Source organism: Microcaecilia unicolor, chromosome 7, assembly GCF_901765095.1.
Source record: "Microcaecilia unicolor chromosome 7, aMicUni1.1, whole genome shotgun sequence".
Taxonomy (NCBI): Eukaryota; Metazoa; Chordata; class Amphibia; order Gymnophiona; family Siphonopidae; genus Microcaecilia; species Microcaecilia unicolor.
Window position 1 is genome coordinate 187,580,820 of NC_044037.1, and position 22,480 is coordinate 187,603,299.

At 40.8% G+C, this 22,480-nt stretch overlaps 1 protein-coding gene across 1 annotated transcript in view; it reads left to right on the top strand.

Moving 5' to 3' along the window:
• Window positions 1–22,480, top strand: part of ABCA12 (ATP binding cassette subfamily A member 12) — a 542,556-nt gene that overhangs the window by 496,065 nt on the left and 24,011 nt on the right. Inside the window, 3 exon segments of the mRNA XM_030210844.1 lie at window positions 510–660; window positions 7,389–7,523; window positions 8,923–9,026. Coding sequence (XP_030066704.1) covers window positions 510–660; window positions 7,389–7,523; window positions 8,923–9,026 — 390 coding nt within the window.

The following is a 22,480-nucleotide window of genomic DNA, read 5'->3' on the forward strand; positions in this document are numbered from 1 at the left end:
TCAGTCATCGCTCACCAGCTGGCTTCACTTAAGGTGCATGCAATCCAGGCTATGTGGAGAGCTGCAGCCCAGGACTAGCCCTTGGTTAGTTGCAAATGAAAGCTTATTACCATGGGCCACTAGAGGCACGTTCTGATTAAGCTGAAAGACTGAAGGAGCAGGAGAAAACAACTGGTCCAAAAAGGAAACATTTTGAAGATTTCAGAGTTTCAGTATAATTGAATTCTACAGCTGTCTACATCTATTCACTTTATTATCCAGCCATCTGAATGGCCCGTGAAGTGCTCTGAAATTCAGTTGCAGGAAACCTTGAGAACCATATGTGCATGTGTGATCATCATTTGTGTTTTTTTTATTTCATTAGCATGATAGATGTCTCTACTTCCCTCTTTTTCAAATGTTGATGTTTGAATCTGTGGTTAAATCTACAGTGTTGTATTAATTTATAGTGCTGTACAAATTAATTAGTTATATTCTCTGGGGTTTGGGGCTGTTCTTTATTATTCCAGAAACCTACTAGATGTTCTTGATTGTGCCACAGATTGGTCAGCCTTTGGCTACTGCCCCCAGGAAGATGCTTTGGATGAACTGCTAACAGGGAAAGAGCACCTATATTTCTATGCTAGGTTGCATGGTATTCCAGAAGCACAGATTAAAAACGTGAGTAATACCATAAACTAAGTTGTTCGAAGTATTAATTTGGATTTAGCTTACAACTTTTTCAATAATAGTTCAAAGTGAGTTACTTCAGGTAGTTTCCTGTCTCTAGAGTACTCACAATCTACTTTTGTACCCAAGGCAATTAGAGGCCAGCTGAAACCAAATCTGCTGCTCAGTTTTGCTGGAACTGGAACCAAAATGGAAAACAGTGCCTCGTGGGTCTTACCTGGCCAGCCACTACTTCAACCTCTCACCCCAAGAGGGCCAGCCACGCCACCCAACCCCTCCAACCCCAACCCTTCCATCATCCCACCACCTGAAGGTCCTCTAAGGGCTTAGCTTTGCTTTAAATATTCTAGTGGTCTAGTTGCTCTTGTCCCCTGCAAGTTTCTCAACCAAAATGACTGCCAGGAATTCTTGAGGCAGCCTTGCAAGATTGCCACAGGAGGTCCAAGCAGCCATTTTAGCTCAGGAACCTGTGGGGGCAAGAGCAACTGGGGATTGCTCTTGCCCAGAAGACACCACTAGACCACCAGGCCATTGGAGGGCCTTTGGGTGGTGGGAAGGCAGAGAGAGGCAGGGGGTGGCTGGTTGGCCAGTTGGGCAGGACCTGCCCCATTACAGGATGGGTGGGGGCGGTGGCGGCAGAGGCATAGAGTGATCATGGGGGGGGGGGGGGGGGTTGGAAGCATTTTGCTTTCACCAAAAAATGCACAAGCATTTTGGGCCAAAACCCAAATCTGGATTTCAGGTCAATTTCAGCGCTAAATCTGAAATTCAGTCAGCCTCTAGAGGCAATGGAGGGTTATGTGACTTGTGCAAGACTACAAGGAGCAGCAGTGGGATTCGAACCTGGTTCCCCTGGATGAGAAGCCTACAGCTCTAACCACTAAGCTACGCCTCTTGATACAGTACATCCAAATATCCAAATATACAGTAACTGAGGAAAGTTGGAAGGTTAAGCAGCAGTGAATTTATACCGCCAACTGCCCTTAGGTATGTTGAAAGCTACCTACCTCTCCACCCTTTTCTCTCCTCTGCACAAGACTGGAGAGCACTACAGCTGAAGATATTAAAGTAGTCACTCATATAGCAGAGGATGTTCATTGCAATGGCTACTCATAAGGCATTTTCCTGCTCTGCCTATTGGTAAAGCTGCCACTGCAGTTAAGCAGAAGGCAAATGCAGACCTTAGCTAATAGCAAAGGACATTTGTAAGGACATTTGGTAGGAACTCTGAGTAAACCAGCATGCACATTTCAGTGGAAGTGAACATTTAGTGAAACTGGTTTACCATTTCCAGTTTACTGCCTTATATCATACTGTGGAGCACTTTTTATGATAAGGATATATACAAAGCAAGCATTGCAAAGAGATCGAGAGTCCGATTTACTAAAGTCTTTTTTTCTTATTCTGTTACTACTGGGAGAAAAAAAGCTCAGTAAACCAAGCACTGAGTGAGTACTATTCTACCAATTTAGTTCCACCAAGGTAAGCATTTCAATAGCTCTCAAACAGGCTTTGTATCTTATTCGTCTCAAATATTCCTAGTGTGACACTTCCCAGCATGATTTCCAAAAAGTAGCTGAGCATATACAGAAACTTTTCTCTTTCATCACCTTCCTCTGAAGTTTCAACCACCTAATGCCTTTTTCATTACACGTAACTTGGAATCCATTGCTTTTACTTGCCCACAGCAAATACCTTGGCTGGCGAGGGGCCCCAACCCCTGCCAGCTGAAGCCTTGCCCAGCGCTGGTCTCCAGCGCCGCTGCATTACCTGCCCTGTCTTCCCCTCACATCCTGCACAGTCCTTTTAGTAAAATTGAGAATGCTCAGTTTCACTAAAAGGAGCGTGTCGGATGTGAAGGGAAGACAGAGCAGGGCAGGGCAGGCAACACGGCGGCGCCAGAGACTGGCGCTGGACAGAGCTTCAGCTGGCGGGGGTTGGGGACCCCTGCCAGCAAAACCAGGGGCCCATAGGAACTTTTTGGGGGGGCCAGGCCCCCATGGTCCCACATAGCTACACCACTGACGCCTACCTATGCCATCTGTTCCTTCTTCAGGTATTCCCCCATTTTACCAAAATCAGCATGTCTGAAATCCAGTACTTTGAGTTTTTCTTTTTATTATTAAGAATTTCAAAATTGTACAAGTAAACATTACTTGTTCAGAAACAGAAAAGGTTCACAGAAAAAGAAAGGAAAAGGAAAAACGCTCCACTCACGAAGGGGGAAAAATACGTAAATTACAAACGTTTTACATTGAACTCAATCCCCCAGTACTTCTTTTCTGATCATCACAATACTCCAGTGTAGCAAAGGAATTATATAGGGGCAAAGGTTAGGAAGGTGAATGCCTGTGACACAGGTCATAATCTACCCAAGCCTATTGTGACCCATCTAGTCCTCTGATGCTTTTTTCTCTGTGACAGTGATAGGAGTAATTTTGGCTGGGAATTGGGTTGTCTTGGAAGCTTCCTTAATGGATGCCAATTCCTTCTTTAGTTTGTTGATTTCATCTTTTATAGATGATATTTGGAGACACATGGGGCAAGCCTAAAGTTCCAAATGATTTGCCTTAGGATCAAGGCATAACAAATATTGCATTGAATGAAAGTCATTAATAAGTGTGAGAAGGTACTCTATGTTAAGAGATATCAATGAGCAGGATTGTCCAATAGAGGGTTTATTGAAGATAATTGTCCTTCTGGTTTTCCTATACAGGGATAGCTAGTCTAGGGGTGGGTGGAAGAGGGGTGGGAAAGGAGGGACTAAAAAGTCAGCAGGAGGACAGAAATATAGAAAATTATAGCAGCAAGCAGCTTTGCAAGTGAGAAGAAAAGAATAGGGTTGTTGTTTTTTTTTTTTTGTAAATTTATAACTTCAAACACAAACATTATATCTTGTTTAAGAAAATCAGAAAAGAAAAAATATCAAGCATTCATATCTGAAAATCAAAAAGAAATAGCACATTCTTTCTTAGACCACAAATTAGATTCATAGGGGGCTAAAGAACCAAAGGAGATAACCAAAAGCAAGAATATAAAATAGGAATATGGTCTGGTGTACTTCGTTTTGTTAATATGAGCTACATGATCTTAAATACACATTTGAGCTATTTGTTCAAAGTTTTAACATCTATGAAAGATCTTAAGTGTTCCGGTTCCAAAAAAAGGTACTTATTATCAAGATATCGTATTTGACATTTACAGGGAAATGCCAGCAAAAAGCTGGCTCCTAAAGCTTTAACTTCTTCCCTCATTGCCAGAAAAGCTTGTCTCCTTTCCTGAGTAACCTGTATAACATCAGAGAAGATTCAAATTTTTTCACCATAAAATGGTTTAGCATAATTTCTAAAGTACAGTCTTTTTATTATAATCAAGTCCTGTTCAAACACTAGTGAAACCAACAAAGTAAGCCTTTCAAAAAAACCCATCATTAGATTGTTCTAGAAACGCTGAAAGATCTTGTAAACCTTCATTTCTATCTCCTTTCCCTTTAGGAATCGGTAAATAATAGATTTTATTAATCAGAGTAATTAGTGTCAATGAGATGGATAGGTTTTCAACCAAATACTTCTTGAACATATCTGATGCATTTATTTCCGTCGAGCGTGGAAAGTTCAAAATCCGGAGGTTCAAGCGTCTATTATAATTTTCAAAGTCCTCTAATTTTTGGTGGATTGATATTTTATCTTTGATTAATAGTTCTGTCTTCGTTTTTAAGCCTGATATCTCTTGTTGAACCTTCGATTTCTCTTGAATTGCATCCTGTTTCAGTGTTTCTAAAGAAGTAGTTAATGTGTCCAGTTTACTCACGATTAAGGAAGTTTCTCTGGCAGCTTGAGAGACAGTTGACGTCAAAGTCTGTAACGCTGCCCAAATAGACTCCAATGTCGGCGCCATGGGGGAATTATTTCCACTCTTGTTGTCAACTTCTGCTGTTTCTAAGGAGGCGCCACCGAACGGGGAAACTTCTGCCACGGGATCCGAAGGCTGTTGAATCTCCACGCTCTCCTGAGCTGCAGCAGGACATGGCGGTAGGTACAATTCCGGTGAGGACAAAGTTGTTTCCTCTCCCTGCAGGCTGAAACCTCCTTCAATTCCGCCCGCTGCGGGAATACTCAAGCTGGGTAAACGAGGTGTACTCGTAACATGCCGTGTTAGCGTTGTTTGTATTAACGTTGTATTTAAAGTCGCCGGCGTAAGGCTTTTTACAACGCCTTTCCTTTTAGAATGAGACATTTCTACCAAAGTAGAAAAAGTAACAGGAATTTTTGGAGAGAAACAAACATGCTCTGGCAGTCAACGAGGTCAATCCGCCATCTTAACCATGCCCCCCTAAGAATAGGGTTTTTTTCCCCTTTTTTTCCTGTATAGGTAGATGGAGGTAAAGTCAGCAATATTCTAGGAAGAAATTAGAGAGAGACACACAGGTAAGAGAGCAATATAGAATGTATGAATCAAACCAAACATAAAAATCTGAAAATACATAAATTCAGAAAAGCTTAGCTTTCAGGCTTGTAGTGCTTCTCAGGAATTTCCAACTCTCTAGGAAGCAGTCCCTCCCTTAAAAGCACACTCTACTAGGCACCGGGTATAATGGGAGCCAAAGTAATTAAAGTAAACCTCAGTCAACTCTACAGTAGGAAGGAGTTTCAAACAGTTCTTGAAATAAGCATCCTTATTGAAGTGTCAATTTCAGCAAAAATAAAAATAAAAAAAACATGCAAGACAAAAGAATAGTTATAAAGTCAGCAGGAGGACATAAATGTAGGAAATTATAGCAGCAAGCAGCTCTGCAAATGAGAGGAAAGGAAGGTTTTTTCCTTTTTTTTTTCAGTGGCCAATGACTAGCAAATATGACAACTTTGTGAAATTTGGTTTGGTGTGTCACTAGGATCAGATGAGATTGAAAGTGTGCCCTAAAATAAAAAAAGGTTGAGAACCACCCATTTAAGGAATTGTCTTTTTGTAGTTAGGGTCTTTGTTTTGGAAGTTAGTGCTGGCATGGTAGATTTGATCTAGGTCCTGAGTGACTTTTTTTTGTACAATTGTATTACTTTACAATATGCCTAGGAATGAGAGAGTTTTTGTTGATGTTACCAAAATTACATTAAATCAGAAATATTTTCTATATGGTGAGTTTTATGGAGAAATTTTCAAGCTCTGCACCTATTGTTGGAGGAGGGCTAGGGGGTTCTATGGATGCAGAACTTGTTTGGCTTTACTAACGTATAGGGAAAGCATATAAATGCTGCTGGGGGATTGTGCCTCTTTGCTTTACCTATCAAGGTGATGCTGTCACACAGCTGATGACATGCTCTGGGAAAGGAAACTGCTGACTTCTGGGACTGATTTACTGAAGTTTCTTTGCTCACAGACTCAGAATAAGAAAAGAGCCTTAGTAAATCAGTTTCTAAAAGAGCTATTGCTGATCTGGGAGGGAATTCTCACCCTTCCTCTTCTCTTTGCCCCCCCCCCCCCCCAAAAAAAAAAAAACACATAACTGTGGACAGTATTGGAGGGGTGGAGAAGGAGAACTAAGAGAAGTCTCGACTGCTGGCACCTAAGTTTTTGGGCTGACTCCTAGTTTTAATAAAAATGTGTCAAGGCCTGGCTGAGTGCATAGGAAAGTCCCACATTAAGGCGCGCTAAAACCATTTGCTGGTGCATATATGTATAAAGAACCTGCTAGCACCTACAGGTATGCACATTCTTTCTCACCTATGCAAGTATTTTATTGTGAAGTAGGCATGTACTTGACTTGATAAAATAGGCACATGAGAACACACATTAACTAGGTGCAACTTTATAAAATAACCCTCCACACTCCCCCCCCCCCCCCCCAGTTTCTATATAGGTTGCCAAAAGTTGGGCATCAGAATTTGATCAAGGGTCTGAGATCCGCGCACAATCTAATGAGGTAATGGGCACTAATTGGCCACTTAATTGGTGCTTGATTAAAGTTGTGTATGGTTCTCCCCTGCTTACTATTCTATAACTTGGTGCCTAACCTTTCCCACAAACAAACCAAAAGGGGACATGGCCATGGGAGGGACATAGATGGGTGCATAGGAGCCAACTTTTCAAAATTATTGAGGGTGCTAAGCCCAATGGAAATAACCCCTCCCTGGACACATACAAGGAAGTTTTTCAATATTGGGGGTGCTCAGGCACCCACAGCACCCACAGAGTCGGCTCCAAAGGGTGGGTCATGGGCATTTTCTAAAGTCAGGCACCAAGTTATAGAATAGTGCTAATCGGCGACTAGCATTGGGCACTGGACTTACACCTGTTTCTGTCAGGTAGAAGTCCGGAACCCAAAATCAGGCACAATCTGCGTGCTATGCCTGTATTCTGTAAAGGTCAGACACCCATTATAGAATAGGTGCTCAGTGCTGATCCTTTCGGCGCCTAACCTTTGGTGCTATATTTAGAATTCCCCCTTCCCTGGCTATCCTTATAAGGCTAGATTCACTTCCTAACTATTCATATAGGGTTAGATTCAGTAAATGGTGCCCACAGACACCGGGATGATCTGTGCTAAGCTTGTATGCTGTAAAGACCTAAAATGAATACAAAAGTGGCTCCTACCGACTAGCACCAATCTTACAGTTAAGCAGCAACATCTGGTATCATGCAAAAGTAAAAGAAAAACTTAAGCAGTGGCCAAATGAGTGTCTCCATTATAAATATGAACCTAACTTTGTTGTTTCTCCCTACAGGTGGTAACAAACCTTCTCCATAAACTGCAACTTATGCCGTACAAAGACAGATTAACTGCAGCATATAGTTGTGGCACAAGGAGGAAGTTGTCAACAGCTCTTGCACTTGTTGGGGGACCGTCAATTCTGCTGCTGGTAAAAAATATATATATTTATGTATGTATGTAGTGATTTTATAACCCACCCATTCTAAATACTTGGTTTTGGTAGTTTACAAAATAATTTCAAATATACATCAGATTTAGAACCCAACACAGATAACACGCACACACAGTTAGTTAACAAAACAGGACTAATGTAACAGCATGGTAATACTATAAAACAAGTAATACAGAACAAATCCAGTACCACGGGAACTTTGTTTCAGCATATCAAAGGCTTGTGCATTAAACAAAAAAAAGTTAAGAACTTTTCCCAAACCATTCAATAACCCAACTCTGATCAATTCTCAATAGAAAAGGAGTTCCAAAAGACAGGAAACAGTTGAGAAAGACCTATTATGGGTTTCAACCAAAAGAAAATCTTTGATACATGGGGCATTGAGTTGGCCCTTTCCTGACGATCTGCTGAGTTGGTTGCATTCATATTTGACTACCGCAGACTTGAGATAATTAGGTATAGTTCGTATCCTAGATTTAAAGACAAGTGTTAGAGTTTTGAACTATATTCTATATGATATAGAAAGCCAAAGGAGGCCTTTAAGAATTGATGTTATCCTATAAAAAGAGGAGGCAATTATATAATATGTGTGCTACATTTATTTTCAATTGCAATGCCTTCGATAGCGAGTTCAGAAAGACTAAAACCATCAGGTTACTATAGGTAACTCCTGAAAGGACCAAAGCCTGTGTCACCAGTCTGCAAAAGATGCATCAAGTGGCATACCACCTTCAGTTTGTCGAATGACTTTGGACTCAACACTCTGATGTGGGCTTTCTTTGCCAACTTGGGGTAAAAAATAACTCTAAGGTTTATAACTTCTTAACCACTAAAAATACCTGAAACAACCTCGGAATTAGAAAACGATACCTCACTCCCACAAATACTACTTATTCCTCCCACATGCTTTGTAAATGCAATCTACGCTACTACTGATCACTGGTATTGATTCACACCAACTAACTGACATTCTGTAATCCGTACCTGTTGTAATATGTAAGCCACATTGAACCTACCAAAGGGTGGGAAAATGTGGGATACAAATGCAATAAATAAATCAATCAATCAATCAAGTATTAAGTCAGCTGTAGAGTTGGGTTATTGAGTACTACTCATCCACAGTGCCTCTGTTTATCCTTTTAAATTTATTAACTCCCCTACTTCTTTTGCATCTCAATCATATATACATCTCCCAAGTTTAAAGTGCCCACTACATTATTGTGGATACTATATTTACTCACTCTGCTGTGATATAGTCATACAATGTACTCCTGACAATTATGATCCTTCTGTGAATTAGTACCAATGAGAAAAAAAAAGCACAAAATGATACCCTTGCTATTTTAACTGTATGACAAACTATTTATTTTGAAAGGATGAGCCAAGCTCTGGAATGGACCCTAAAACTAAACGACACCTTTGGAAAGTTATCTCAGAAGAAGTGCGAGATAAACGTGCAGTAGTGCTTACCTCTCACAGGTGAGGGCTCTATATGAAGCTGATATGATCTCACTTTTCAAAGATGGACCTGATTTACTAAGGCCTTTATTTTCTCTTGTTCTGTATCTTGAGGAAAAAAGTTAGGGGTCCTTTTACTAAGGTGCGCTGAAAAATGACTTGCAGTAGTGCAGGCATGGGTTTTGGGTGCACGCCAATCCGTTTTTCAGCACGCCTATAAAAAAGGCCTTTTAAAATTTTTGCTGAAAATGGACATGTGGCAAAATCAAAATTGCCATGCGTCCATTTTGGGTCTGCGACCTTACCGCCAGCCAATGACCTAGTGGTAAAGTATCACGTGGTAACCATATGGTAATGACTTACACACGTCAAATACCACTTGGCGTGGGTCTGATACACGTGTCCGAAAATAAAAATTATTTTTCTGCTGCACGTATCGGATGCGCACCAAAAATAAAATTACCGCAAAAGCCACGTGGTAACTAGGCAGTAACTCCATTTTGGCGCACGTTGGGCATTCGTAGACGCTTACGCGGCTTAGTAAAAGGGCCCCTTAGTATATCAGGTCTATAACTTTGAAGCATCGTAAAATAAATAACTTTTTTTTTGTTCCTAAGGGCTTTTGTAGGAATGTAATCATTTAAAAGCACTACACAATGTTCAATTAATCAAATAAAGGTTGCCAAAAGTTAGGCGCCAGGAGGTAGCATGCTAAGCGCTAATTTAATAACAGCATCTGGGTGCCCAGATTCTTATAAAGAATACTAGCATAAATCAGCATTTATGCACCAAAATTTAGGAGTGACCACATACATCATCCCCCCAGATTTTATAAAAGTTGCCTAAAGTTGGGTGCGGATATGTACATAAGTATGTAAGTATTGCCATACTGGGACAGACTGAAGGTTCCATAAAGTCCAGCATCCTGTTTCCAACAGTGGCCAATCCAGGCCACAAGTACTTGTCAAGATCCTAAAAAAGTAAAATACATTTTATGCTGCTTATTCTAGAAATAAGCAGTGGATTTTCTCCAAATCCATTTTAATAATGGTCTATGGACTTTTCCTTTAGGAAGCCATCCAAACCTTTTTTTAAACCCCACTAAGCTAACTGCTTTTACTACATTCTCTGGCAACAAATTCCAGAGTTTAATTACATGTTGAGTGAAGAAAACTTTTCTCTGATTTGTTTCCCTTTTTTCCCTTGTGGATAGTTGCTTCTTGAATGTGAGCTCCAGTTTTGCCATGATTTGTAAATGTTGCTTATTGTACTGTGGTGAGCTCCTGCTTCTATTGTATTGCATTAAAATCCAATAAAAGATATTAAACTTTGTTTTAAATTTACTACTTTGTAGCTTCATTGCATGCCCCCTAATCCTAGTATTTTTGGAATGAGTAAACTAGCGACTCACATCTACCCGTTCCACTCCACTCGTTATTTTATAGACCTCTGTCCTATCTCCCCTCAGCCGTCTTTTCTCCAAACTGAAGATCAGCACCCAAAATAATTAATTAATAGGCTCCAATGATTTAATAGTTGGAGCTAACAAACACTTAATTGGCACTAATTATGATTTGGGCGCTGATCTGGCTATGCACTATTCTATAACAATGGATGCTTAAGTCGGATCACATGTAACTCAAAGGGGGCGTGGCCATGGGAGGGGCATGGGTGGGTTAGGGGCGTTCACAAAAGATGCATGCAATATTGCAGAATAGCAGGGATCCATGCCCAATTTGCGCACCAGGATTTGCGCCAGGTGTCAGCTGGCATAAGTCCTTGTGCCCAAAGCTGAGAACCAAATTCAGTGCCCCAAAGTGAATGCCGAATTCAGTGCTCATCCCGAAGGCCCTTTATGGAATAGCATTGAGCACTGAATTTAATTGGCGCTAAATTTTGGCACCTTTTATTTATTTATTTAATTTATTTCCTTTATATCCCACATTATCCCAATAGATCAGGTTCTATGTGGCTAACAACTTATTGTAATAGTACAACAAGTGATGTGGGATAGTATACATTTAGTAATAACAAGGTAAGTGAGGATTGAGTATTACAATATTTTTTATTTTAGTTACATTTGTACCCTGTGCTTCCCACTCATGGCAGGCTCAAAGTGGCTTACATATACAGGTACTTATTTGTACCTGGGGCAATGGAGGGTTTAGTGACTTGCCCAGAGTCACAAGGAGCTGTGCCTGAAGTGGGAATCAAACTCAGTTCCTCAGGACCAGAGTCCACCACCAGGCCACTCCTCCACTCCTATGTATATGTAATATGGAAACGAATGCTAGACGCAAAAAAGTAACAATTTATAGAATCTGGCCCCTTATCGATAGTAGGTGTAATTGTGCACACCTAAATGTGGCACTTTAGTGTATAACTTCTATAAATTACAGGTGTAAATGCTGGACCCTCCCATGCCCCACTCATGCACCTCCCCCTATGAATGCCCCCTTGCATGTATGTGCTAAGTGAGTTGGATGCTAAAGTTATAGAATATCGCTGAGTGCCAAAATAGTAAGTGCTAGTACTTCATTATCTTTGCATGTAAATGGCGCTTACATTTAGGCATTAAGGGAGGGGGGGTCTTTTACTAAGGCACACTCGTGTTTTTAGCATGCACTAAAAATAGGTGCATGATAAATGTTAGGGATGCCCATAGGAATACATGGAGGGGCATAATCAAAAGGGGCCGCCCATCTCTATGGGCGCTCATCTCCGGGAACGGCTACAAGAAGAGGCGGTCCCAACCTTGGGGCGGCCATCTTTTCTTTCGATAATACGGTTGGGCCTGGCCAAAAGTCAGAGATGGGAGGGTTTGAGATGGTCGGCATTGGTTTTCAGCGATAATGGAAACCGAAGGCGGCCATTTTAAAAACGAACAACTCCAAGGCATTTGGTCGTGGGAGGGGCCAGGATTCATAGTGCACTGGTCCCCCTGACATGCCAGGACACCAACCGGGCGCCCTAGGGGGCACTTTTAAAAATTAAAAAAAAAACATTAAAATACCTCCCAGGTGCATAGCTCCCTTACCTTGGGTGCTGAGCCCCCCAAATGCCCCCCAAACCCACTTCCACAACTCTACACCATTACCATAGCCCTTATGGGTGAAGGGGGGCACCTACATATGGGTACGGTGGGTTTTGGGGGGGTTTGGAGGGCTCACATTTATCATCACAAATGTAACAGGTGGGGGGGGGGGGGCTGGGTCCATCTGCCTGAAGTGCACTGCACCCACTAAAAACTGCTCCAAGGACCTGCATACTGCTGTCATGGAGCTGGGTATGACATTTGAGGCTGGCTTAAAGGCTGGAAAAAAGTTTAAAGTACTTTTTTGTTTTGTGGGAGGGGGTTAGTGACCACTGGGGGAGTCAGGGGAGGTGATCCCCGATTCCCTCCGGTGGTCATCTGGGCAGTTCAGGCACCTTTTTGGGACTTGGACCTAAAAAAAGGGTCAAAAAAGCAACCTAAATTCTCGTTACGGGCACCCTTCTTTTTTTCCATTATGGCCTGAAGCCGACCATCTGTTAACCACTCCCATGTCCGCCCCTGTCCCGCCTTCGCTACTGTGCCGACACGCCCCCGTGAACTTTGTTCGTCTCCACGACGGATTGCAGTTGAAAGCGCCCAAAATCGGCTTGCGATTATACCAATTTGGACACCCTCAGGAGATGGGCGCCCATCTCCCGAAGATGGGTGCCCTTCTCCTTTCGAAAATAAGCCTGATTGGCGTCTCTAAAGTTTAGAACGCACCTATTTTTAACGCACGCTAAAAACTTAAGCGCACCTTAGTAAAAGACCCCCTAAGGTTATAGAATTATATACTGCAGATGAAGTTTTTCAAGTGTTAGTACTCCTGACAAGGTAATTGTGCTGAAACATGGCCATGGTGGCTCCCATTTAATGGTTCTATATTTATTTAATTAATTGTTTTATATGTCTTAAGTTCAATTGGTAGATTTTATTTTTTATGACTCCTTTGATTACAAAGTTTTAAATTTTCACTTCAAAGCTTTGTCTCTAATTATAGCTCTCGTGTATTAGACGCTATCACATTTGTAGCAACAATGGCATGCGAAGCAGATGGCTATAGTTAAAGAGAGCAGGAGCAGAGGAATACTTCAAAAATTAAAAAAAAAAGTCAAAAACTGCCTTACAAATATTCTTGGCTATGTAAGGAATAAAAACAAAATGGGGAATACAGTGCCAGTGGCTTGTGGTCATCTTGCCAGCAACCCATTGTGGCTCCATTAACTTCAAAGGAGCTAAATGCATGTTGCTCTGGAAACCAGCAGCCAAACTGCTGGCACCAAATAGGAAAAACAGAGCACATCAGACAATTTAAACCTAATTTTGTCTAAATATTTTGTTCAAACTTTTTTTGTGAGGGTGTCAGCTGTTTAAGGGCAGGAAACTGCTCCTCTATCAGACTATGAAACATGATCTTAAAGTTTGATGTATAGAAATATAATATTTACAGCACAATGCTAAATCAAGACTATTTGTTCCTGTTGTTCTTGTAATTATTATCCATTGTGAGGGGAATATATCAGAAAGGAAGCTGTTCAAAATGTTCCCTGGAGAAATGTGGTTGTATTGCATTTCAAGGCATGTTGCTTTCTCTAAAATATAGCAACAGATAGCATTTGGAGAAGCATTTTGACTTTAGCAGACAGGTGTGTTTGTTCTTTGTTCATATTCTGTCGATAAATCAGATGCTTTCGGAATAGCTCAGTATATATCAAGAGGTTTGATTTAATGCCATTTGAGACTGGGAAGAAATGTGTTTCCATTAAAAATTATACCAGATCATGACGTTAAATGTGAAAAATAAAATTCCTGTCTAGTGTGAAAACTGTGAAGATCACCTGATCTCTTATGGGACTCAGAAGGCAAAATAAACCTGAAAGGGATAATATTCAGCCTGCAACAATAGACAGATTTTAAGTTGCTTCTAGCTGTGGCCTAACCTAATTCCCACCAGCCAGGGTATTAATTTTTAACACAGAAGGGAAGGGAGCAAGGACAGAGAGGAAATACATATGCCCACTCAGTCAACCCCTGGGCCCATACTACTGACTACGCTACTGCCTTAATCCCTAGTGTAAGCCCTGTCCAAAATGAGCACTTTCTTAAAACCTATACATGTTTTTGAGCAGGTATAAATTTCAAATTTCTCTGATTCGTTTTAAATTTACTACTTTGTAGCTTCATTGTGTGCCCCCTAGTCCTAATAATTTTGGAAAGAGTAAATAAGCAATTCACGTCTACCCGTTCCACTCTACTCATTATTTTAGTCTTCTATCATATCTCCCCTCAGCCGTCTTTTCTCCAAGCTGAAGATCTCTAGCCACTTTAGCCTTTCCTCATAGGGATGTCATCCCATCCCCTTTATCATTTTCGTCGCCCTTCTCTGTACCTTTTCTAATTCCACTATATCTTTTGAACACAATATTTGAGGGCACAAATTCATCAAGGGCCTCTTTTGCTAAACTGCGCTAGCGATTCGTGGCGCGGCAAATGAGAGGAAGCCTATTCATTTCCTATGGACTTCCTCTCATTTGCCACGTGGGAATCGCTAGCATGGCTTTGTAAAAGAAGCCATAAAGTTTGGCACACAAGATGAAATGTGAGTAGCTCAGATGAGTTTAAAAAATTGACTTGCTATTTTCAAAGAAGAGAACCTCCAAAAAAGCCTTATGTTTCTAAAAGCAATTATCCAGCTAACAGCATCTGCTATCCAGATAAGTGCTACTGACTGGGATATTCAGAGGCATTTTCCACATACTGTCCCTGAATATCCTTACAGACTGCCTCTGCACTATGCAGATATTGCCAGAGTGGAGCTAGGATGATCCCAGAACTTATCCGGATAGTAAAAGAAAATTCAGTCTCCTGTCCAGATAAGTTATCTGGATAACTTAGGGCAGATAGAACACTCTCCTAAATTGTCTAGATAAGTTATCTTGTTTGCAGAATCACCTTATCTGGATATTCAGCACCAGCTACCATCTGGATAGTGGCACTGAATATCCAATATTTTTTGACTGCCCCAGCCAACACTTAAAAAATATAGACTGTGGAGGCTGAATATTGATCTGCATATTGTTTCCAAAGGCAACTGCCAAAAACTTCTAGAACTGTTGGCATGTAACCATCACTCCATTCCAAAGGTTCCCTACCTCCCACAACCTTGCAGCACTTTGGTACAGAGTACAAACAAAAATAGATGAAATGCCTATAAACTGATAGCACCAACTCTCCATATACCACCATGCACCTGCCATATATCAAATACACAGCTGAAACACAAGCACACACTTTTTTTTTCCATACTTTCACTCATCTGTACTCTTATTTCTTCCACACCCCCCACTTTCCACACATCCCTACATGTTCACTACAGAAACCCATAATCCACACGATCCTAAACCCACACATTCACCACTCAAACACATATGTTCTATCCACTCATGCATACAGACATCTCCCCCACACATATATTCTTCCAGAGCTGGTGTTAGACATACTGAGGGCCAGGGCAGAAATTATGGAGAGGCACCCCCAGTCCCCTGAATCCTCTTCCAATCTCCCTATCCACCATTGCTACCACATATAAAACAACTTTAAATGACTTCACACACAATAAGCCAAATCTAAAATAATTAAAAAACAACAACACAGACAAACCCTCACTGAATACAGAATGAGAGATCTGAAGTATGAAGACAAAAATTGAACTGGGAACCTCAGAAATTAAATTTGGCAAGTACTGCAACACTGGAAAAATATAATGCATTTCCTTTTCTACTGAACACAATACAAAGATATCTGCCATTCACATTTCTCAAAGCTAACCTATTCCAATTAATAAATTCAAAACAAAATACTATCTAGCTTTTGTTGTCTGTACATTTTATTTTTCCATAATGTTGGCTCCCGGTTTCTTTTTTCTGTTTTCCCTTTTCAGTACCTAGTATCCATTTGTCTTTCTCCTCTCTCCCTCTGTCTTGTTCCATGCCCTCACTACACCTGCCTCTGGCATATTGATCTTTCCCTTTTAGCTCTTTCCTCCCTTTTATTTCTTTCTGCCTCCCGTTCTCTCAAATTTCATCCTCTTTCTCACCCCTCTCTTCCTTTTTACTTTTCAACTACCTACCAATCAAATTTTCATCTCATTCTCTCAACCCCTAGTTCTTCCATTTCCCATCTCATTCCTTCCCCAGCTTCCCATTCTCTTCCATCTTTCTTCTATTCCCCATCACCCCATCTCTATTCTCTATATTCACCATTCTTCTCCTATTCATCTCCTTGCCACCTCAACCCTTGTGCTCTCCTACATGGTTCCAACATTCCTACCATTTCTCCTTCCTCTACATCATTCCACCCTTGTAACCCAGTGTCTCCTCCTCCTCTTCCCCAAGCTACATAATCTGAAATTTCCCTGTCCCTTCCAATCCACCCCCCAGCATCTTCCTGTCTCATCTCTCTTCATAAGTACATAAGTATTGCCATACTGGGACAGACCGAAGGTCCATCAAGCCCAGCATCCTGTTTCCAACAGTGGCCAATCCAGGTTACAAGTACCTGGCAAGATCCCAAAAACAGTACAACACATTTTATGCTGCTTATCCTACAAATAAGCAATGGATTTTCCCCAAGTCCATTTTAATAATGGTCTATGGATTTTTCTTTTAGGAAGCTATCCAAACCTTTTTAAAACCCCACTAAGCTAACTGCTTTTACTATATTCTCTGGCAAAGAATTCCAGAATTTAATTACACATTGAGTGAAGAAATATTTTCTCTGATGTGTTTTAAATTTACTACATTGTAGCTACATTGCATGCCCTCTAGTACTAGTATTTTTGGAAAGAATAAACAAGCGATTCACATCTACCTGTTCTACTCCACTCATTATTTTATAGACCTCTATCATATTTCCCCTCAGCTGTCTTTTCTGCAAGCTGAAGAGCCCTAGCCCTTTCCTCATAGGAAAGTTGTCCCATCCCCGTTATCATTTCTAATTCCACTATCACATCTTTTTTACGATGCGATGACCAGAATTGCACACAATATTCAAGGTGTGGTCGCACCATGAAGCGATACAAAGGCATTCTAACATCTTCATTTTTGTTTTCCATTCCTTTCCTAATAATACCTAACATTCTATTTGCTTTCTTAACCTCCGCCGCACACTGAGCAGAGGGTTTCAACGTATCATCAACGATGACACCTAGATCCCTTTCCTTGTCAGTGACTCCTAATGTGGAATCTTGAATTACGTAGCTATAGTTCGGGTTCCTCTTTCTCACATGCATCACTTTGCATTTGCTCACATTAAATGTCATCTGCCACTTGGATGTCCAGTCTCCCAGTTTCGTAAAGTTTTCTTGAAATTTTTCACAATCCTCTTGCAATTTAACAACTTTAAATAACTTTGTGTCGTCAGCAAATTGAATTACCTCGCTAGTTACTCCCATCTCTAGATCATTTATAAATATGTTAAAAAGCAGCAGTCCCAGCACAGACCCCTAGAGAACCCCACAATCTATCCTTCTCCATTGAGAATACTGACCATTTAACCCTACTCTCTCTTTTAACCATTTTTTAATCCCCAATAGAACACTGCATTCCAGGACTCTCCAATTTCTTCTGGAGTCTTTCAGGAGGTACTTTGTCAAATTTCTTTTGAAAATCTTGATACACAGTATCGACAAACTCACCTTTATCTACATGTTTGTTCACCCCTTCAAAGAAATGTAATAGATTGGTGAGGCAAGATCTCCCTTCATTAAATCCATGTTGGCTTTGTCTCATTAATCCATGCTTTTGATTATGCTCAGTAATTTTGTTCCTTATAATAGTCTCTACCATTTTGCCCAGCACTGACCTCAGGCTTACCAGCCTATAATTTCCTGGATCATCTCTGGAACCTTTTTTTTTTTTTTAAATCAGTGTTACATTGGCCACCCTCCAATCTTCTGGCACCATGCTTGATTTTAAAGTTAAATTACATATTATTAACAATAGCTCGGCAGGTTCAGTTTTCAATTCTATCAGTAGTCTGGGATGAATACCATCCAGTCCAGGCGATTTGCTACTCTTCAGTTTGTCAAATTGCTCTATTACATCTTCCTTCCTGCCCCCCCCCCCCCCACTGTGGCCTAGCATCGCTCCTCTCCCCCTTATGGTCCAGCATCTCTCCCTCCTTCTTTCCACTGTCTAGCATCTTTCCTTCCCTCCATCTGCCCTCTAGTCCAACATCTCTCCCAACAAATATCTTTTCTTCCTTCCCCTCCACAGCTGGATCCAGCATTTCTCCCTCCCCTCCCCTCTATTCCAAGTCCAAAATTTCTTCTTCCCCTCCCCTCTTGTTTTAGAAAGTGTTGTCCCACAGAGGTGACATCCTGGTTGTCATTGTGATGTTTATTTTTTTATTTTATTTTATTTTATTCAATTTATGATATATAATTCACAAGTATATACTTGCTTAAGAAACACGGAGGCATATGTAACAATAAAGAAAAAACTAAACCCCTTTTTACACCACTAAAGGAGGGGACATGTCAGTAAATAATTACAAGATAAACATATGAATAAATTACTAAAGCAAGGCCCTAGATCGAGCTACATATCCACTTTCTATCCAAATGCCATCAGGTTATACATTACCACTGGAGATCTTTTTAACATCCAGAAATGTCCTTAAATGTTGAGGTTCCCAAAAAACATATTTCACTTCTAAATAATGAATTAAACATTTACAGGGATATACCAAAAGGAACGAGGCATCTAATGCTCAAGTCTTTGCATTGCTAGAAATAATGTTCTCCTATCTTGAGTTGATTTGGCTACATCAGGGTAGATCCAGATCTTCTGTCCACAGAACAAAGCCTGTGAGTTCTGGAAATATAAATGCAGAACAGCATTTAAATCTTGTTTGAAAACCAAGGATGCCAGCAATGAACCAGGATCAGACAACTCAGAGAAAGAAGACTCCAAAATAGCAGCAGACAAATTATCTATGTCCAGACCTTGTTGTTGGAAAGGATCTGGAACCACAGGAATTCCAAGAGCTTCCCCTGTTTGTTTCACTGCAGCAGGAATATAATAAACCTTGTTCAAAGGTGGAATAGAAGTAGAGGACTATTTCAAAATATCAATAAGGTATTTTTTAAATAATTCTACAGGAGATAGTTCTGGAAATCTAGAAAAGTTCAAAACCTGGAGATTAAGCCTCTGGTTGAAATTTTCAACCTGTTCCAGTTTCTTATGTATAGACAAATTATCTTTAATCACAGAAGCAACAGAAGTTCTAAGTTCTTTAATATCTCCTTCAGTCTGCTGGGCTGATTTAAGATATTCCTGCTTATTTAATTCCAAAAAAGTAGAAAGATCATCTGATTTGCTCACCAACAGCGCTGTGTCCTGTGCAGACTTCACCACAGTCACTGATAGAGCTTGAAGAGATTTCCAAATGCTATGCAGGGTCACCGCCGATTCTCTCAAGGGAGCCAAATCTAAATTGGCTCCCTGCTTCTGTGGCTGGGCGTTCGCCTCATCTGGCTTAGCCAGTGCAGTGCACCATGGCATGGGGGACTCTGGTCCCTATCTCCCTCTATCTGTCACATTTGTGGTGGAAACTGTGAGCCCTCCAACCCACTGTAGTGCCCCCTAGGGTGCCCCATTTATCTCCTGGGATGTCTGGGAGACCAGTCTACTAAACATGCTGGCCCCTCCTACATCCCAGTGGCTTGATTTTCTAAGTTTTTCACGTGGACGTTTTGTTTTTGAAAATGGACCAAAAAACAAATGTCCAAAGCACAAACCCTTGTTAGAAACAGTATTTCCGAAAACAAAAGATAGACGTTTTTCTTTTCTGAAAACGAACTTCTTTCCTATTCAGATTTTGGACGTTTTTTGAAAAACATCTAAAGTCGGACTTAGATGTCATATCAAAAATGTCCCTCAATGTGATCAAATTGAAGAATGACGTGACTGATGACCGACTGGAGAGCATGCTAAGCAGGGCTGTTTTTGAGGGGTACTGAGTACTGGCACCTTTTCCATTGTCTGCTACAATTGACTCATGGACCCCAAGTTTTCATGAAAGAGCTCAGGCTCTACACACCAATTCTGCCTTGTCATAGATTCTGTGACTGGTTGCAGGAGCCTGGCTATTGTGGGGTAGGTCCCTCAGTGATTGCCCCACCCCTGAAGGGTGGCCTAGCATTTGAGTACCGGCACCTTTTTTGCTAGAAAGAACGCACTGATGGTAAGATACAGCTGTACGTTGAGAAGGGTGATAAATAAGTAGAAAATGTATTGATGTAGGCAAGTTAAGACAATGTAACAGAAGTTCTACAAGAGGAAAGGGGGAAATGATAAGAGCATGCAGTGGACGATTTTAAGAAAACAGAACCGTCAAACCTCCCCATCTTAAGGGGGCAGTTAAGATACACTTAAGAGAAGCCAAGGGGGGATGCTTCCACGTTGGAGAGCTATGTCTCTGTATGAAATAGTAGGTCTAATCTATGTTGAAGGATCAGATCTCTAATAAAATATTGTTTGTGTTTAATAGAATATACATTTAAGAGGGCAAATTGAGAGTGAGTAATTGATTCAGAGACCTGTTGATTGAAAGGAGTCCTAGGTGCAATGTAATAGAAGTGATAAGTAGTAGTAGTAGTAGATGCTGCCATGATGTGACCTGGCAGGCCCATGTCCCCAGAATATTGAAATGGAGTGTGCAGGTGACATTAGCGTAAAAAAATAAATTAACAGCAAACATGAGAACAATGTGAAAACTTTGGACTGTAGTCATCGTAGGAAAATTAGAAGGAAGAACTGGATTTTGAATTCACTTACTCATGTGCATCCTGCTACTTGTGTCTGCTCCCTAGAGGTGTGCTATAGTGCTAAATTAGATTTATGAAATACCAGGTATCATGTCACTTCAGGAGTGAGGGGGTGGAGTCTGACAGGGAAATCAATGATGTGACATCAGGTCTGCAAGGCATAAACAGAAGCACAATAGAACACCTGTAAGCAGGTACAGTAGAATAAGAATAATTTTGGGAAGCTGCCCATATCCCACAAGAATTTCCTAGGAAAGATTATTTTTCTTACTTTTTTTCCTTTCCCATGAATTCGTTTCTGTTCCTTGTCCATTTAGGTCTACATAAGTAGTGCAACTTGTTACAGCAATGTAGTGGAAGTTACTCCAGGGGATTGATTGATTGATATGACATTTTATAGACCATCCTTCATCAAATTAGACATTAGAGCAGTTTACAATATCCAGTGAATACCTGTAACATATTAAAAAGAAGGGGAAAACAAGATAAAGGTTTGACATGATACAACAGGGAAGGAATAAAAATCCCAACAGCAAAACACCAAAAAAGTACGATAGAACTTAGGAGTGCATTAGGGATATAATATATAGATCTTTATCGGTTGTGCCTTAACTGTCAAAAATAAGAATTAATGCACACAGGAGCCCTTTTACTAAGCTGCATAGGCATCTATGTGTGCCTAACATGCATCAATTTGGAGTTACCGCCCGGCTACTGCGAGGCCTGAGCAGTAATTTCATTTTTAACGCGCATCCGCTACGCGTGCCGGAAAATAATTTTTATTTTCCTGCGCGCGGCAGAAAACAGGCGGTAATCGTCATTCTATGCATGTAGACGATTACCGCATGGTTACTGCATGAGACCTTACCACTAGGTCAATGGCTGGAGGTAAGGTCTCAGACCCAAAATGCACGTGCACCAATTTTTATTTTATTTTATTTTATTTTTATTTTGCCACATGTCCATTTTTGGCAAAAATTTTAAAAAGGCCTTTTTTACAGGTGCGCTGAAAATGGATTTGTAGGTTAATCTTAAGTGATTAATTCATTGTTGTCAATCTGAGCTTAAAAGTATTGAACATTAAGATCAAATTAAAGTCTTTGGCAGTAGTCTATTAGGGCATCTTTTACAAAGCAGCAGAACCCATACCACCGCTTTGGCCTGCATCAGTTCAGCACTACCGCTGGGCTCCGAAGCGTGCCAATTACCTCTGTGTGACTAGAAGGCAATAATTTGTTCTCTTTAAAATCAAATCATCTCTGACCCATTCATGCTTTAATTTCAGCAAATCTGGGAGAAAACCATCACTCTTCTGCTGTTGTTTAATGGTAGCATACCTAAATAGGCAGTGGTAAGGGCTACCCTGGGAAATGGCTGCACGGCAAATGGTTCACTTACTGCACGGCCATTTCCTTTTTTTTTTTTTTAAGCCTGCTGTGGTAAAAGGGGGCCTTGACACACGGCAAATCCACACGCCGATACTACTCTAGGGCCTCTTTTACCGCAGCTTTGTAAATGTACTAATTTATTAGGTCTGTTTTCTTTTTCCTTTCTGTATCACAGGTTACATGGTTATGATTGGTTTTAAATTGTTATGCTATACATTCCTCC